The sequence below is a fragment of the Sebastes fasciatus genome, chromosome 21 (assembly GCF_043250625.1).
Source record: "Sebastes fasciatus isolate fSebFas1 chromosome 21, fSebFas1.pri, whole genome shotgun sequence".
NCBI lineage: Eukaryota > Metazoa > Chordata > Actinopteri > Perciformes > Sebastidae > Sebastes > Sebastes fasciatus.
The window spans coordinates 20797250-20816419 of record NC_133815.1 but is presented as its reverse complement, the minus strand read 5'-3'; the positions used below and the strand labels follow the sequence as shown (position 1 = coordinate 20816419).

Genomic DNA, 19170 nt, shown 5'->3' with positions numbered 1-19170 from the left:
AGAGAGAGAGAGAGAGAGAGAGAAAGAGAGAGAAAGAGAGAGAGAGAGAGAGAGAGAGAGAGAGAGAGAGAGAAAGAGAGAGAGAGAAAACAATGTTCTTCCAGCGTGAGATCTACCTGCTGTCTGCAAGCATCAGGCGTCTGCTGGATGACAGATATGGTAAATAGCTAGATATCATTATTAAATAGAGCATGATAGAAGATAATAAATTAACTGATACATGTATATGATATTTATAATTAGATTTATTATATATAAATATTATATATATATTATATTAATATTATTTTATATATATTTATATATTATATATTTATTATTATATATAATAAGAATAAATATATATATATAATATTATATATATATTGTTATCATATATATATATTATTTAATATTTATAATTAGAGTTATTTAATTGTGTTTGGTTGAAAATATTTCCCCAAAACAGCAAAAACAAATCAATTAACTTGTTATCTCCATATAATGTAGACTAAAGGTGGAAAACAGTATGAATAATGTGATTGAGTGATTGTTTTTGAGGCGTTCATATCACAGATATGAAACAAACAAAGTGTTTTTTATCTTTTGTTCGAGTTTAACATTGAAAGTTTAGGACAAAGATGGCGACTGGGCCATTTTTTAATAAATGCTAAAATAAAGTTGAGCTTGTTGCCACGGAAACGACGTCAGCTATTATAACGACGTCAGAGACAGACGTGTGACGTCAGAGTGGTCGACCTGGGCCTGTTGTTGTTGTTTATATCTGGATGAAGGAGTTAGTGAGCACGTTTTCGTTGTTGAAGCTAGCCGGTAGGTTTTTAAGAAAAGTTAGCTAGTTAGTTAACTTTGAAGTGTCCTCGAGGATTAAATATGTTTTAATATGCGCACCACATTCCTAATTATTGATAAATAAACACTAGTCACGTATAGTAGAGTTATTATGGGAAACGGATGTGATGCAACCGTGACTTAAACAGACTATAGCTTCGTTAATATGATAGTTTAAGGACATTAGTTTTTAATGTTAATGTAATATGTATATATAATAATGACCTTGAAGTCCCTCAGTTCCGTTATTACTGCTGTATTGTCCCCATGTGTCAGAAATATATATATATATATAATATAAATATTATGGTTTGTATTAATTCATCACAGTTTGACAGTTAGCCTGCTTGAAACATGGAGCTTAGATGTTAATTACTCTCTGCACACAACACCAGATAACATGTGTTTTTAAATTGAGCTTTTCTGTTATGATATGTTAAACAAGTTCAGCTTCGCAGGGAAAGTTACAATTTCATCTTTTGATTTGATCATGAATGTAAATCAAAGTATAGAATTGACAGCATATTTTACATGTTATTGTCAGAGAGGCAGACAGTCAATCTGAAGGATATTTAAATAGTAGTTCATTCTTATGTCACTTGTATGTGTAGGTGTCAAAATCTAACAGAAGAAAAATTTTTTAATGTTTACAAAACTGAATTTGGATTGTGTTCTGTTTGATGTCGTGTTGTCTTCACATTATTCATGCTGGGCTTGAACCACATCAATAATCTTTAATAAGGTTTTCCACAATAAGATGTTTTTATGTTCTTCTGTGTGAAATGATGTGAACTGTGTTTAAAGCTGTTCTGACTTGTTAATCTGGGCTTTAATTAGTCCAATCATGTCATCCTGACTATAATGTGACTAATGTTTTCCTTTCCTTGTCTCTCCATTCAGCTTCTCTGATTCGGCCCGGACAAGTCCTTCATCTGGTAGTCACCAACCTGAGGAACCGTCCTCTGAGCAGGGCCAGCGTGGAGTCCATGGGGGAGTCCCTTGTGTGCATGTACCACAACCTCATCACAGGCTTCAATGACTTTCCTCTAGTCCCGCACAGGGGAAGGTTACGCGTACGTCGCGTGGCCACACCCTTCGCGAGGCGGAGGCAGAGGCATAGAGAGAACACCAGACCGTCTCCTCCAGAGGAAGCACCGCCAGGTCTGATTGTGCTCGCTCCCCATCCCGGGCATACTCTTCCAACTATTCTGACTCCAGGCATTCCTGAGAGAGCAGATCTGGGAATCCTGATGGGGGACCACAGGAACCACGTCCGATGCGTCGAGGTTGATGGCAGGACTGTGACCAGAGTCGTCTCCCTTGTTTACCGCTCCGACGGCACTCAGCTGAGAAACCGCTGGAGGGTGAGCGACTACGGAGCAGACGGACAAGTCCTCATGTCAACCCTCTGCAAATTCAACACAGAGACGCAGAGTCCGAGTCCGAGTCCGATTCCGAGGCAGAAGAGAAAGGTCGCTGAGGGAGGGAGCAGTGGCCGTCCGTCTCTGCCAGAGAAACGCCTCAGAGTGTGATGGGATGACTTGAAAGACCCTGCATGTGACTGACCATGTTTGTGTCCTGAGCGTCTGGCAGGGACAGCAACACCCCTGGTAGCGTCTTGCACCGGGGTCTGTCCACCAGCGTGACATAAGAGACATTTATTTGTTACTCTTCAGGGTCGGCCTGTGCGTCTGGCAGAGCCGGCGCAAAGGCTAACACCCTCCCTTGTTTACCGCTCCGACGGCACTCAGCTGAGTAACCGCTGGAGGGTGAGCGACTACGGAGCAGACGGACAAGTCCTCATGTCAACCCTCTGCAAATTCAACACAGAGACGCAGAGTCCGAGTCCGAGTCCGAGTCCGAGTCCGATTCCGAGGCAGAAGAGAAAGGTTGCTGAGGAAGGGAGCAGTGGCCGTCCGTCTTTGCCAGAGAAACGCCTCAGAGTGTGATGGGATGACTTGAAAGACCCTGCATGTGACTGACTATGCTTGTGTCCTGAGCGTCTGGCAGGGACAGCAACACCCCTGGGGTCTGTCCACCAGCGTGACATAAGAGACATTTATTTGTTACTCTTCGGGGTCGGCCTGTGCGTCTGGCAACGCCGGTGAGGCCCCTGGTAGCGTCTTGCACCGGGGTCTCTCCACCAGCATAAGAGACATTTATTTTTGACTCCTCAGGGTCGGCCTGTGCGTCTTGCAGGGCCGGCGAGGCCCCTGGTAGCGTCTTGCATCGGGGTCTCTCCATAAGAGACATTTATCTTTTACTCCTCAGGGTCGGCCTGTGCGTCTGGCTGGGCCGGTGAGGCCCCTGGTAGCGTCTTGCACTGGGGCCCCTGTAGACATACAGTCTGAGGGGTAAATATTGTACATATGTAAATAGTTTGTTCATCATGGATGTAGCACACAGGTCAGCGTTTTCGGTGGGTCATGCACTTGTGCGACTTGCACCGGTGCGTCTTGCACCTTTCTTTATTTCTTGGAGCCGGCCTGTGTGTCTGACATGGTGAATTTAAAGGGAGCCATGGGGAACTCACCTCCTGAAACACCTCCAACTTTATTTATTGTTGCTGACTCATCATCAGTTGAGATCAAGCGTCAGGCTCAGTGAGGAAAGAGAATCACAGCCTATCCACCAATGACAGACAGGACGAACAGGAGAGGACAGACTGACTGACAGAAGGAGAGGGAGAGGACAGAGACAGCTTGATATAAATCAGAGATGGCTTTGACTCCACCTGCACGTCTCGCCCAGCTAACTGGACCAACCAGCTGTGGACAGAGTGATGAACACGAGGCTGGTTGTGAAGGATAGAAACCTGGGAGCCAAGACGTTTTGACTTTTAAATGAAGACCAACTCTGCTGTGAAACGTCACCAGGAGAGTGAACAGACTGGTAAGTAGTCCTTACAGAGATTCTGTCTCCCTTGTTTACCGCTCCGACGGCACTCAGCTGAGAAACCGCTGGAGGGTGAGCGACTACGGAGCAGACGGACAAGTCCTCATGTCAACCCTCTGCAAATTCAACACAGACGCAGAGTCCGAGTCCGAGTCCGAGTCCGATTCCGAGGCAGAAGAGAAAGGTCGCTGAGGGAGGGAGCAGTGGCCGTCCGTCTCTGCCAGAGAAACGCCTCATAGTGTGATGGGATGACTTGAAAGACCCTGCATGTGACTGACCATGTTTGTGTCCTGAGCGTCTGGCAGGGACAGCAACACCCCTGGTAGCGTCTTGCACCGGGGTCTGTCCACCAGCGTGACATAAGAGACATTTATTTGTTACTCTTCGGGGTCGGCCTGTGCGTCTGGCAAGGCCGGTGAGGCCCCTGGTAGCGTCTTGCACCGGGGTCTCTCCACCAGCGTGACATAAGAGACATTTATTTTTGACTCCTCAGGGTCGGCCTGTGCGTCTTGCAGGGCCGGCGAGGCCCCTGGTTGCGTCTTGCATCGGGGTCTCTCCATAAGAGACATTTATCTTTTACTCCTTAGGGTCGGCCTGTGCGTCTGGCAGGGCCGGTGAGGCCCCTGGTAGCGTCTTGCACTGGGGCCCCTGTAGACATACAGTCTGAGGGGTAAAGATTGTACATATGTAAATAGTTTGTTCATCATGGATGTAGCACACAGGTCAGCGTTTTCGGTGCGTCATGCACCGGTGCGTCTTGCACCTTTCTTTATTTCTTGGAGCCGGCCTGTGTGTCTGACATGGTGAATTTAAAGGGAGCCATGGGGAACTCACCTCCTGAAACACCTCCAACTTTATTTATTGTTGCTGACTCATCATCAGTTGAGATCAAGCGTCAGGCTCAGTGAGGAAAGAGAATCACAGCCTATCCACCAATGACAGACAGGACGAACAGGAGAGGACAGACTGACTGACAGAAGGAGAGGGAGAGGACAGAGACAGCTTGATATAAATCAGAGATGGCTTTGACTCCACCTGCACGTCTCGCCCAGCTAACTGGACCAACCAGCTGTGGACAGAGTGATGAACACGAGGCTGGTTGTGAAGGATAGAAACCTGGGAGCCAAGACGTTTTGACTTTTAAATGAAGACCAACTCTGCTGTGAAACGTCACCAGGAGAGTGAACAGACTGGTAAGTAGTCCTTACAGAGATTCTGTCTCCCTTGTTTACCGCTCCGACGGCACTCAGCTGAGAAACCGCTGGAGGGTGAGCGACTACGGAGCAGACGGACAAGTCCTCATGTCAACCCTCTGCAAATTCAACACAGAGACGCAGAGTCCGAGTCCGATTCCGAGGCAGAAGAGAAAGGTTGCTGAGGAAGGGAGCAGTGGCCGTCCGTCTCTGCCAGAGAAACGCCTCAGAGTGTGATGGGATGACTTGAAAGACCCTGCATGTGACTGACCATGTTTGTGTCCTGAGCGTCTGGCAGGGACAGCAACACCCCTGGTAGCGTCTTGCACCGGGGTCTGTCCACCAGCGTGACATAAGAGACATTTATTTGTTACTCTTCAGGGTCGGCCTGTGCGTCTGGCAAGGCCGGTGAGGCCCCTGGTAGCGTCTTGCACCGGGGTCTCTCCACCAGCGTGACATAAGAGACATTTATTTTTGACTCCTCAGGGTCGGCCTGTGCGTCTTGCAGGGCCGGCGAGGCCCCTGGTTGCGTCTTGCACCGGGGTCTCTCCATAAGAGACATTTATCTTTTACTCCTCAGGGTCGGCCTGTGCGTCTGGCTGGGCCGGTGAGGCCCCTGGTAGCGTCTTGCACCGGGGTCTCTCCATAAGAGACATTTATCTTTTACTCCTCAGGGTCGGCCTTTGCGTCTGGCAGGGCCGGCGAGGCCCCTGGTAGCGTCACCGGGGTCTCTCCATAAGAGACGTTTATCTTTTACTCCTTAGGGTCGGCCTGTGATTCTAAAAGTGAAATATGTTGTGTTCATGGTGCAGTGAGATGTCCCAAAATATTCCAAACACCTGAAAGTATTAGCTGTTGTCCTCCTGATCTGTTTGTCTTTAAGAGAGATGGGGCGAGATGACACGACACGACACGACACGACACGACACGACACGACACGACACGACACGACACGAGCGACAGGAGACGAGATGACACGAGACGACACGAGACGACATGACATGACACGACACCACGACATGACACGACGCGACATGACACGACATGACACAAGACGGCAAGACATGACACGAGACAAGACAAGACAACGCGAGACGAGATGGCATGCACTGCGAAGTCATTTGAAAAGATAAATACTGGTACACATTTATTTGCTGTTCTGATAATGAAAATTCCTGTTTTGATCAACAGTTCTTCTGTGTGCCTCATTGCTGAAGTTATTAACTGTTATTCCCCTTATCTGCCATTTGTCTTTTAGAGAGAGACAAGAGGAGCTGAGACGAGACAAGAGGAAAAGGAGACGGGATGCACCGTCAACCAGCTCATATAAAAAGAGAAATATACATTTATTAAGTTATTATCAGAATTCTTATATAGTTCAATAATTCTGCTGTAGTTTATTAATTATTGTCTCCTTTTGTTTGTCTTTTGTCTTTTAGAGAGAGGAGAGGAAACGAGGAAGAAACGAGACCAGACCAGAGACGAGACAGGATGTTTTGTGAACACTCTCCTTCAAAAAGATAAGTAGACATTTACTCAGTGTTTTTATCAGATATTTCATTCTTTAAATCTCTCATTTAAAAAGATAAATATTCATTTATTGTGCAATATTATACTTCTGTTAGAAGCCACTGCTGTAGTTATTAACGTTTATTCCCCTTGTCTGCCATTTGTCTTTTAGAGAGAGACAAGAGGAGCTGAGACGAGACAAGAGGAAAAGGAGACGGGATGCACCGTCAACCAGCTCATATAAAAAGAGAAATATATATATTTTTTAAGTTATTATCAGAATTCTTATTTTAGATAAATACTTCTTCTGTAGTTTATTAATTATTGTCTCCTTTTGTTTGTCTTTTGTCTTCTAGAGAGAGGAGAGGAAACGAGGAAGAAACGAGACCAGACCTGACCAGTCCAGACCAGAGACGAGACAGGATGTTTTGTGAACCCTCTGCTTCAAAAAGAGAAGTAGACATTTACTCAGTGTTTTCATCAGATATTTTATTCAGATTTTATTCTTTAAATCTCTCATTTAAAAAGATAAATATGAATTTATTGTATGATATTATACTTCTGTTTGAAGCCACTGCTGAAGTTATTAACTGTTATGTCCCCTTTTATCTGTTATCTTTTAGAGAGAGAGGAGAGGAAACGAGGAAGAAACAAGACCAGACCAGACCAGAGACGAGACAGGATGTTTTGTGAACCCTCTCCTTCAAAAAGATAAGTAGACATTTACTCAGTGTTTTTATCAGATATTTTTTTCTTTTATTCTCTCATTTAAAAAGATAAATATTATTTTATTGTATGATATTATAGTATATAATATATAATATATTATATATTATATACTATAATATCATACAATAAAATAATATTTATCTTATCTATAATATTATTATATATTATATATTATATAGATATTATATTGTAGTTATTAACTGTTATTTCCCCTTTTATCTGTTATTTGTCTTTTAGAGAGAGAGGAGAAGAAATGACATGACACAAGACAAGAGAAGGATGCACTGTGAACTCTCACCTTTAAACAGGTGAGTCTATATTTACTTAATGATTTTATACTTTTATTTGAAGTCGCTGCTGATGTGATGAACTCTTATTCCCTCTTCTCTGCCCTCCTTATCTTCCCTCTTACCCTTCTTTTTAAAAAGATAAACATGTGTTTATTTAATGTTACCAGCATGAATATACTAATAAATATGTAATATGTTCACCATGTTGCTGATGTGATGAACTGTTCTGTCTGTCTTTATCTATTTCCAGATGTGTCCTCATCTGGGCAAGTAAAATAAATAAATATTAAAACATAATTCAGCAGATTAGCTGTTCAGCATAAGTTACCATGGCGATCTACCCCGGTAAGAAGTGAACCACCTTCGTAGGACGGAAAACCCTGAAGGGTTAACCCTGAAGTTACCTCGCTAACGCCAAATCCTGCTTCGTAGTACAGACCCCAGGTCTCCACAAAGTCTTCAAGTCTTCAAGTGTCACAGCTCCATGTGTCAGCTTTAACATGTCAGGAGTTCCTTCAATCAACAATGAATGAATCCTTCTGATACGTTCAATCTGTGTACTCACATGATGAACGTCCTTTATATTTGTGTTAAAGCTGTTGTCTGTCTTTAATAAACTATTCTTCATGTGAAGTTACAGTGTGTTTGTGTTGATACTCATGACATCTGGAGGAAACTGATTACATACTGAACATTTTAACCACTGTATTTGTTCTGATCTGTTCAGTCCATCCAATAATAATCAGGATGAATCACATACTACAAGTATAAAAGGTCAAAGATACAACTCATTGTCACATCTAAAGTTACAACATAGTGGTAAGGTAGAGCAGAAAAGTATTTTTAAAGGTTTCAGTGTCACATTAATAATAATCTCTATTTCCATCACTGCAGTACATAAAGTCTGAGTGATGAAGTGGGTTTAAACAGTAAAAGTCTGCATGAAACTTCATGTGTTGTTTGTCAGACACAGATTACTTCAAGCCTAAATCATCGAAGGGCTCTCATTAATATAAATATCATCTTCTCATTCAGTTTGATGCATAAGAAATCTCAAGATCTGAACATTTAAACCACAGCTTGTAATAATTCAAATACTTCTGACAACTGATAGGAAATCAGATATCAAAGGATACACAGAAATGGCCATCAGTTTGTTTTTAGTACGTTTTTATATTTTTAACAATTTGAAAAAAAGAGAAGAAAAGCTCATTTTCAAGCAGAATCACAAGCAAAAACACTCACACCATTGTCCTGGAAAATGCAGTGAATGGTTGGTATCATTAAAATCATTAACAGATAAACACATTATGTACCCTCAGTTTGATAAATTGCTAAAGAGTTAGTTGGGCTGAAAACACAATGAGAATAAGATATTGTCAGCAGTATCAGTATTGAAATACGTTACGTGGGATATGTAAAATAAAAAGACATCATCTTTGAGAACAGAGGATCCAGATTTCCATTTATTTTTCCATTCACTTTGGAGCCGATCCCAGCTCACAGCCTGGACAGGTCACCAGGCTGTGAGCTGGGATAGGAGGCTGGAGGAACGTGGGGAAGTAAAGGATGCTGTGTTGTAGGCCATCAGAGTGAGGATGTGTGCCAGCAGCACACTACCCAGTTCAAGAGTCCTGATTTCACCAAAGATCTCCTCCTCTGTGAGTGAGGGTTTGACAGGAGTATATTCCTAACCCTCTCTGGGGGGGGGGGAGAAATTACACCTGATCATAATGAGGTAAGCAATAAGGCTGTTGTACTGATGTTTTATGTTGGCTGGTTTAGTTGTTGGTTAGTAATGTTCCCTGTTGTAATGTCTCCATCTTGTGGCTCTAACAGGTACAGGCTCATTTCCACTCATCTCCTGCCAGTTCATCAGCATTAACGTGCTTCTTGCCTTTCTAGTTTTCTTTTATGAAACCTGTTACCTGCCTGTTTTAAACCTTTACCTGATCTTGTCTGCATCATGATTCCTGCCTGTGAGCCAATATAAACCTTCACTTTGGCAATAAATCACTGATTTATCACCTCTCCTGTCTGCCCACTTTGTCTGCATTTGGGTCCTACTGAGCCCCCCTACACCCCTAAGATAACATTTTATTAATTTGTTCCCCCAAGTTAGTAACTCGAGGGAACGAGTTACCTCATAGTGCTCTTCCTCCAATGATTCCTGACAGTCAAGACAGACTTGACTGTCAGACTGAGGGAACGAGTTACTAGCTTGAGGGAACTAATTAATAAAATGTTCTCCTAGGGACCTAGGGGGGTTCCGTATGGAAGAAACATCTTCGCTTTTAGGTGTCTCAGCAGACGGAAATCATAGAATAATAATAGAATAATAGACGTAATACACATGGAGGACACTTGTGTCTCCACAATTGGCTCGTATAAGTGCTTTATTCTGACGTCTTTCTTCCTCCCTCTCTGTCCCTGACTGCAGGAGGACAGAATGACTTATTCATCAAAAAATAAATAGCCTAACTAAATATATAAATAAATCCTGAAATAAGTAGATAAATAAATGATTTGATTTCATATTTGAATAAAATAATATACAAATATAAAAACACTGAAATTTATATAGAAATGATTAGAATGAATTATAAATATATAATATAAATAAGAAAAGAAAAGAAAAGTTGGTAATTAATCAGGTAACAGGACTAAATAAATATCCTTAATTTAGTGATACATTTCTACAAATCTACATTTACATATTTCAGTGTTTCTACATTTCTTAACTGACCTCATGTGAGGCATGATTAGGTACAGCATCGATTCAGCTCTATTGTTATTATTATTATTAGTAGTAGTAATGGCCTATAAAACGTTTCGTTCACTTCAGCAAAAAGGCCTATAAAGAAAAATGTTTATGGTTACACCTGTGGTTTACCTGCCAAGTCAAAATGCCTGATGTAAAACAGGCTAATTATTACATATGTATTAATACACATGCAAACAACTAAAATAGGCTATTATTTAAAAGGGAACGTGAAAGACACACCCGTTAATTTTCTCAACTATCCTGTTCATGGTCACGAGGTAGGCTATAGGCTTAAAGTTACTTGAGTCAAAAACACCATCTTTAATTAAAAAATGAATATGAGAGGCACACACAACTCAACCAATGCTTGAAGGTGATACAGGATGTGAATAAATCTGGGGAACTTTAAAATGAATTCATAGTTATTTCTAATCTGCATTACCTAATAAATAGCCTACACAAAATGTAGCTGATAAAAAGGAACCGTGTCAGAGGTCAATGAAGACATGTTAACGTCACACGACCGGCTCGAAGAATGCTCTGGATTGATGTAGCTGACTTTCTACAAAAGAAACTTAAGATGAATGTAGAAATAAATATGTCAAATGTAATGCTATATTTTAGTCAAGATAAGATTGAAAATAGCATGCTGTATATATCATACAATTATTTTTTGGAAAATGTCATATTCATAAGAAAAAATGGTCAGGAGCCAAGACAACTGTCCTGCAATCTATTAATGAATTAAAACAATATAGCACCATCTTACCCAATGTTAAAAACAAAACAAGCCATTAAGACCTTTAAATTATTATTAAACATGATGTATATAGCATAAACTCTGGCATTATGAAATGTATATGTAATTATTTTTGTTTGTCTTCTTTTTTTCAATTGTCTATGTATGTTTGTACCTCTGTTAATGAGCATGTGTTCAATAATAATAATTGTGTGAAGGAACGCTATGGCAGGTCCTTCCTTCCTGCAGCTGTCAGACTCCACAACCAGCACTGCTCCCAGTAGACCACTTACACTTACACACCAAAAAACTGACAATAACTGCACTACACTGTATAATTACTGTGCAATATCATTATCATTATTACTACTCAGGTGTAATTCATACTGTGCAATATTTTCAGGTGGAATTTCATTTCATTCTCACTGTGCAATATAATTTTCCACTTGTGCAATTTTGTTAATAGTCTGTTTATTGTCAATACTGTATATACTGCTCCTATTTTTATACTTCATTCTATTTAAATGGTTCATATTTTGATACACTTTGTTTAGCTCTTTTTTGTGTTAGCTGATGCATCTTGTTTTTTTGCACTATCCCCTTTGCTGCTGTACTCTGCACATTTCACCACTGCGGGACTAATAAAGGAATATCTTATTTTATCTTATCTTATCTTATCTTATCTTAATTAAATCCCATATTAGTTTCCTAATTAGAGCCCACGCCAGCAACGTGTCACTGGTAGTCAAGGTGATGCGTAATGACGCATTTAGGGTCTCCTATAAAAGCCGAGGCCTCAGTTCTAATCTCATTCTGCACCTGAGCTCTGACAGTGAAGTGAAGTGAAAACTCATCAACTGTGGAACAAAAGTGTCGATTTGTTGAAAAGTGAAAACTTTGAAAGCAAGAAAACATCTGTACTGAACCTTTGACATCTAGAAGTGAGAGAGAGAGAGAAAGAGAGAGAGAGAGAGAGAGAAAGAGAGAAAGAGAGAGAAAACAATGTTCTTCCAGCGTGAGATCTACCTGCTGTCTGCAAGCATCCGGCGTCTGCTGGATGACAGATATGGTAAATAGCTAGATATCATTATTAAATAGAGCATGATAGAAGATAATAAATTAAATGATACATGTATATGATATTTATAATTAGATTTATTATATATAAATATTATATATATATTATATTAATATTATTTTATATATATTTATATATTATATATTTATTATTATATATAATAATAATAAATATATATATATATATAATATTATATATATATTGTTATTATATATATTATTTAATATTTATAATTAGTTATTTAATTGTGTTTGGTTGAAAATATTTCCCCAAAACAGCAAAAACAAATCAATTAACTTGTTATCTCCATATAATGTAGACTAAAGGTGGAAAACAGTATGAATAATGTGATTGAGTGATTGTTTTTGAGGCGTTCATATCACAGATATGAAACAAACAAAGTGTTTTTTATCTTTTGTTCGAGTTTAACATTGAAAGTTTAGGACAAAGATGGCGACTGGGCCATTTTTTAATAAATGCTAAAATAAAGTTGAGCTTGTTGCCACGGAAACGACGTCAGCTATTATAACGACGTCAGAGACAGACGTGTGACGTCAGAGTGGTCGACCTGGGCCTGTTGTTGTTGTTTATATCTGGATGAAGGAGTTAGTGAGCACGTTTTCGTTGTTGAAGCTAGCCGGTAGGTTTTTAAGAAAAGTTAGCTAGTTAGTTAACTTTGAAGTGTCCTCGAGGATTAAATATGTTTTAATATGCGCACCACATTCCTAATTATTGATAAATAAACACTAGTCACGTATAGTAGAGTTATTATGGGAAACGGATGTGATGCAACCGTGACTTAAACAGACTATAGCTTCGTTAATATGATAGTTTAAGGACATTAGTTTTTAATGTTAATGTAATATGTATATATAATAATGACCTTGAAGTCCCTCAGTTCCGTTATTACTGCTGTATTGTCCCCATGTGTCAGAAATATATATATATATATAATATAAATATTATGGTTTGTATTAATTCATCACAGTTTGACAGTTAGCCTGCTTGAAACATGGAGCTTAGATGTTAATTACTCTGCACACAACACCAGATAACATGTGTTTTTAAATTGAGCTTTTCTGTTATGATATGTTAAACAAGTTCAGCTTCGCAGGGAAAGTTACAATTTCATCTTTTGATTTGATCATGAATGTAAATCAAAGTATAGAATTGACAGCATATTTTACATGTTATTGTCAGAGAGGCAGACAGTCAATCTGAAGGATATTTAAATAGTAGTTCATTCTTATGTCACTTGTATGTGTAGGTGTCAAAATCTAACAGAAGAAACATTTTTTAATGTTTACAAAACTGAATTTGGATTGTGTTCTGTTTGATGTCGTGTTGTCTTCACATTATTCATGCTGGGCTTGAACCACATCAATAATCTTTAATAAGGTTTTCCACAATAAGATGTTTTTATGTTCTTCTGTGTGAAATGATGTGAACTGTGTTTAAAGCTGTTCTGACTTGTTAATCTGGGCTTTAATTAGTCCAATCATGTCATCCTGACTATAATGTGACTAATGTTTTCCTTTCCTTGTCTCTCCATTCAGCTTCTCTGATTCGGCCCGGACAAGTCCTTCATCTGGTAGTCACCAACCTGAGGAACCGTCCTCTGAGCAGGGCCAGCGTGGAGTCCATGGGGGAGTCCCTTGTGTGCATGTACCACAACCTCATCACAGGCTTCAATGACTTTCCTCTAGTCCCGCACAGGGGAAGGTTACGCGTACGTCGCGTGGCCACACCCTTCGCAAGGCGGAGGCAGAGGCATAGAGAGAACACCAGACCGTCTCCTCCAGAGGAAGCACCGCCAGGTCTGATTGTGCTCGCTCCCCCTCCCGGGCATACTCTTCCAACTATTCTGACTCCAGGCATTCCTGAGAGAGCAGATCTGGGAATCCTGATGGGGGACCACAGGAACCACGTCCGATGCGTCGAGGTTGATGGCAGGACTGTGACCAGAGTCGTCTCCCTTGTTTACCGCTCCGACGGCACTCAGCTGAGAAACCGCTGGAGGGTGAGCGACTACGGAGCAGACGGACAAGTCCTCATGTCAACCCTCTGCAAATTCAACACAGAGACGCAGAGTCCGAGTCCGAGTCCGATTCCGAGGCAGAAGAGAAAGGTCGCTGAGGGAGGGAGCAGTGGCCGTCCGTCTCTGCCAGAGAAACGCCTCAGAGTGTGATGGGATGACTTGAAAGACCCTGCATGTGACTGACCATGTTTGTGTCCTGAGCGTCTGGCAGGGACAGCAACACCCCTGGTAGCGTCTTGCACCGGGGTCTGTCCACCAGCGTGACATAAGAGACATTTATTTGTTACTCTTCAGGGTCGGCCTGTGCGTCTGGCAGAGCCGGCGCAAAGGCTAACACCCTCCCTTGTTTACCGCTCCGACGGCACTCAGCTGAGTAACCGCTGGAGGGTGAGCGACTACGGAGCAGACGGACAAGTCCTCATGTCAACCCTCTGCAAATTCAACACAGAGACGCAGAGTCCGAGTCCGAGTCCGAGTCCGATTCCGAGGCAGAAGAGAAAGGTTGCTGAGGAAGGGAGCAGTGGCCGTCCGTCTCTGCCAGAGAAACGCCTCAGAGTGTGATGGGATGACTTGAAAGACCCTGCATGTGACTGACTATGCTTGTGTCCTGAGCGTCTGGCAGGGACAGCAACACCCCTGGTAGCGTCTTGCACCGGGGTCTGTCCACCAGCATAAGAGACATTTATTTTTGACTCCTCAGGGTCGGCCTGTGCGTCTGGCAGGGCCGGTGAGGCCCCTGGTTGCGTCTTGCATCGGGGTCTCTCCATAAGAGACATTTATCTTTTACTCCTCAGGGTCGGCCTGTGCATCTGGCTGGGCCGGTGAGGCCCCTGGTAGCGTCTTGCACTGGGGCCCCTGTAGACATACAGTCTGAGGGGTAAATATTGTACATATGTAAATAGTTTGTTCATCATGGATGTAGCACACAGGTCAGCGTTTTCGGTGGGTCATGCACTTGTGCGACTTGCACCGGTGCGACTTGCACCGGTGCGTCTTGCACCGGTGCGTCTTGCACCGGTGCGTCTTGCACCGGTGCGTCTTGCACCTTTCTTTATTTCTTGGAGCCGGCCTGTGTGTCTGACATGGTGAATTTAAAGGGAGCCATGGGGAACTCACCTCCTGAAACACCTCCAACTTTATTTATTGTTGCTGACTCATCATCAGTTGAGATCAAGCGTCAGGCTCAGTGAGGAAAGAGAATCACAGCCTATCCACCAATGACAGACAGGACGAACAGGAGAGGACAGACTGACTGACAGAAGGAGAGGGAGAGGACAGAGACAGCTTGGTATAAATCAGGGATGGCTTTGACTCCACCTGCACGTCTCGCCCAGCTAACTGGACCAACCAGCTGTGGACAGAGTGATGAACACGAGGCTGGTTGTGAAGGATAGAAACCTGGGAGCCAAGACGTTTTGACTTTTAAATGAAGACCAACTCTGCTGTGAAACGTCACCAGGAGAGTGAACAGACTGGTAAGTAGTCCTTACAGAGATTCTGTCTCCCTTGTTTACCGCTCCGACGGCACTCAGCTGAGAAACCGCTGGAGGGTGAGCGACTACGGAGCAGACGGACAAGTCCTCATGTCAACCCTCTGCAAATTCAACACAGAGACGCAGAGTCCGAGTCCGAGTCCGAGTCCGATTCCGAGGCAGAAGAGAAAGGTCGCTGAGGGAGGGAGCAGTGGCCGTCCGTCTCTGCCAGAGAAACGCCTCAGAGTGTGATGGGATGACTTGAAAGACCCTGCATGTGACTGACCATGTTTGTGTCCTGAGCGTCTGGCAGGGACAGCAACACCCCTGGTAGCGTCTTGCACCGGGGTCTCTCCACCAGCGTGACATAAGAGACATTTATTTTTGACTCCTCAGGGTCGGCCTGTGCGTCTTGCAGGGCCGGCGAGGCCCCTGGTTGCGTCTTGCATCGGGGTCTCTCCATAAGAGACATTTATCTTTTACTCCTCAGGGTCGGCCTGTGCGTCTGGCTGGGCCGGTGAGGCCCCTGGTAGCGTCTTGTACTGGGGCCCCTGTAGACATACAGTCTGAGGGGTAAAGATTGTACATATGTAAATAGTTTGTTCATCATGGATGTAGCACACAGGTCAGCGTTTTCGGTGCGTCATGCACCGGTGCGTCTTGCACCGGTGCGTCTTGCACCTTTCTTTATTTCTTGGAGCCGGCCTGTGTGTCTGACATGGTGAATTTAAAGGGAGCCATGGGGAACTCACCTCCTGAAACACCTCCAACTTTATTTATTGTTGCTGACTCATCATCAGTTGAGATCAAGCGTCAGGCTCAGTGAGGAAAGAGAATCACAGCCTATCCACCAATGACAGACAGGACGAACAGGAGAGGACAGACTGACTGACAGAAGGAGAGGGAGAGGACAGAGACAGCTTGGTATAAATCAGGGATGGCTTTGACTCCACCTGCACGTCTCGCCCAGCTAACTGGACCAACCAGCTGTGGACAGAGTGATGAACACGAGGCTGGTTGTGAAGGATAGAAACCTGGGAGCCAAGACGTTTTGACTTTTAAATGAAGACCAACTCTGCTGTGAAACGTCACCAGGAGAGTGAACAGACTGGTAAGTAGTCCTTACAGAGATTCTGTCTCCCTTGTTTACCGCTCCGACGGCACTCAGCTGAGAAACCGCTGGAGGGTGAGCGACTACGGAGCAGACGGACAAGTCCTCATGTCAACCCTCTGCAAATTCAACACAGAGACGCAGAGTCCGAGTCCGATTCCGAGGCAGAAGAGAAAGGTTGCTGAGGAAGGGAGCAGTGGCCGTCCGTCTCTGCCAGAGAAACGCCTCAGAGTGTGATGGGATGACTTGAAAGACCCTGCATGTGACTGACCATGTTTGTGTCCTGAGCGTCTGGCAGGGACAGCAACACCCCTGGTAGCGTCTTGCACCGGGGTCTGTCCACCAGCGTGACATAAGAGACATTTATTTGTTACTCTTCAGGGTCGGCCTGTGCGTCTGGCAAGGCCGGTGAGGCCCCTGGTAGCGTCTTGCACCGGGGTCTCTCCACCAGCGTGACATAAGAGACATTTATTTTTGACTCCTCAGGGTCGGCCTGTGCGTCTTGCAGGGCCGGCGAGGCCCCTGGTTGCGTCTTGCACCGGGGTCTCTCCATAAGAGACGTTTATCTTTTACCCCTCAGGGTCGGCCTTTGCGTCTGGCAGGGCCGGCGAGGCCCCTGGTAGCGTCACCGGGGTCTCTCCATAAGAGACGTTTATCTTTTACTCCTTAGGGTCGGCCTGTGATTCTAAAAGTGAAATATGTTGTGTTCATGGTGCAGTGAGATGTCCCAAAATATTCCAAACACCTGAAAGTATTAGCTGTTGTCCTCCTGATCTGTTTGTCTTTAAGAGAGACGGGGCGAGATGACACGACACGACACGACACGACACGATACGACACGACACGACACGACACGAGCGACAGGAGACGAGATGACACGAGACGACACGAGACGACACGACATGACATGACACGACACGACACGACATGACATGACACGACACCACGACACGACACCACGACATGACACCACGCGACATGACACGACATGACACAAGACGGCAAGACATGACACGACACGACACGAGCGACAGGAGACGAGATGACACGAGACGACACGACACGACACGACACGACACGAGCGACAGGAGACGAGATGACACGAGACGACACGAGACGACACGACACGACACGACACGAGCGACAGGAGACGAGATGACACGAGACGACACGAGACGACACGACATGACATGACATGAAACGACACCACGACACGACACCACGACATGACACCACGCGACATGACACGACATGACACAAGACGGCAAGACATGACACGAGACAAGACAAGACAACGCGAGACGAGATGGCATGCACTGCGAAGTCATTTGAAAAGATAAATACTGGTACACATTTATTTGCTGTTCTGATAATGAAAATTCCTGTTTTGATCAACAGTTCTTCTGTGTGCCTCATTGCTGAAGTTATTAACTGTTATTCCCCTTATCTGCCATTTGTCTTTTAGAGAGAGGCAAGAGGAGCTGAGACGAGACAAGAGGAAAAGGAGACGGGATGCACCGTCAACCAGCTCATATAAAAAGAGAAATATACATTTATTAAGTTATTATCAGAATTCTTATATAGTTCAATAATTCTGCTGTAGTTTATTAATTATTGTCTCCTTTTGTTTGTCTTTTGTCTTTTAGAGAGAGGAGAGGAAACGAGGAAGAAACGAGACCAGACCTGACCAGTCCAGTCCAGACCAGAGATGAGACAGGATGTTTTGTGAACACTCTCCTTCAAAAAGATAAGTAGACATTTACTCAGTGTTTTTATCAGATATTTTATTCAGATTTTATTCTTTAAATCTCTCATTTAAAAAGATAAATATGAATTTATTGTATGATATTATACTTCTGTTTGAAGCCACTGCTGAAGTTATTAACTGTTATGTCCCCTTTTATCTGTTATCTTTTAGAGAGAGAGGAGAGGAAACGAGGAAGAAACAAGACCAGACCTGACCAGTCCAGACCAGACCAGAGACGAGACAGGATGTTTTGTGAACACTCTCCTTCAAAAAGATAAGTAGACATTTACTCAGTGTTTTTATCAGATATTTCATTCTTTAAATCTCTCATTTAAAAAGATAAATATTCATTTATTGTGCAATATTATACTTCTGTTAGAAGCCACTGCTGTAGTTATTAACGTTTATTCCCCTTGTCTGCCATTTGTCTTTTAGAGAGAGACAAGAGGAGCTGAGACGAGACAAGAGGAAAAGGAGACGGGATGCACCGTCAACCAGCTCATATAAAAAGAGAAATATACATTTTTTAAGTTATTATCAGAATTCTTATATAGATAAATACTTCTTCTGTAGTTTATTAATTATTGTCTCCTTTTGTTTGTCTTTTGTCTTCTAGAGAGAGGAGAGGAAACGAGGAAGAAACGAGACCAGACCTGACCAGTCCAGTCCAGACCAGAGACGAGACAGGATGTTTTGTGAACCCTCTTCTTCAAAAACATAAGTAGACATTTACTCAGTGTTTTTTATCAGATATTTTATTCTGATTTTATTCTTTAA

At 43.0% G+C, this 19170-nt stretch overlaps 2 protein-coding genes and 1 long non-coding RNA gene across 8 annotated transcripts; all 3 read left to right on the top strand.

Annotated features, from left to right (window-relative positions):
- LOC141759516 (uncharacterized) lies at window positions 1-2511 on the top strand. 2 transcript variants are annotated; one of them, XM_074621653.1, is made up of 2 exons: window positions 1-159; window positions 1729-2508. In XM_074621653.1, the coding sequence occupies exons 1-2, from the start codon at window positions 93-95 to the stop codon at window positions 2358-2360; spliced, it is 699 nt and encodes a 232-aa protein (XP_074477754.1). In that variant the 5' UTR covers window positions 1-92; the 3' UTR covers window positions 2361-2508. The 2 variants fall into 2 exon arrangements, with proteins under 2 accessions (XP_074477754.1, XP_074477755.1); XM_074621654.1 differs by lacking the exon at window positions 1-159 and adding an exon at window positions 411-810 and having other exon boundaries at window positions 1729-2511.
- Window positions 2512-4480: 1969 nt separating this feature from the next.
- Window positions 4481-8077, top strand: LOC141759748 (uncharacterized). 5 transcript variants are annotated; one of them, XR_012592183.1, is made up of 4 exons: window positions 4481-4920; window positions 5814-6055; window positions 6175-7462; window positions 7695-8077. It is a non-coding gene; the product is annotated as an uncharacterized LOC141759748 (long non-coding RNA). The 5 variants fall into 5 exon arrangements; XR_012592184.1 differs by having other exon boundaries at window positions 5814-6457; window positions 6898-7462; XR_012592185.1 differs by lacking the exon at window positions 5814-6055 and having other exon boundaries at window positions 4481-4916.
- A 3564-nt stretch (window positions 8078-11641) lies between these two features.
- Window positions 11642-14634, top strand: LOC141759678 (uncharacterized). The gene is made up of 2 exons (XM_074621951.1): window positions 11642-12016; window positions 13582-14634. The coding sequence occupies exons 1-2, from the start codon at window positions 11950-11952 to the stop codon at window positions 14211-14213; spliced, it is 699 nt and encodes a 232-aa protein (XP_074478052.1). The 5' UTR covers window positions 11642-11949; the 3' UTR covers window positions 14214-14634.
- The last annotated feature ends 4536 nt before the right edge of the window (window positions 14635-19170 follow it).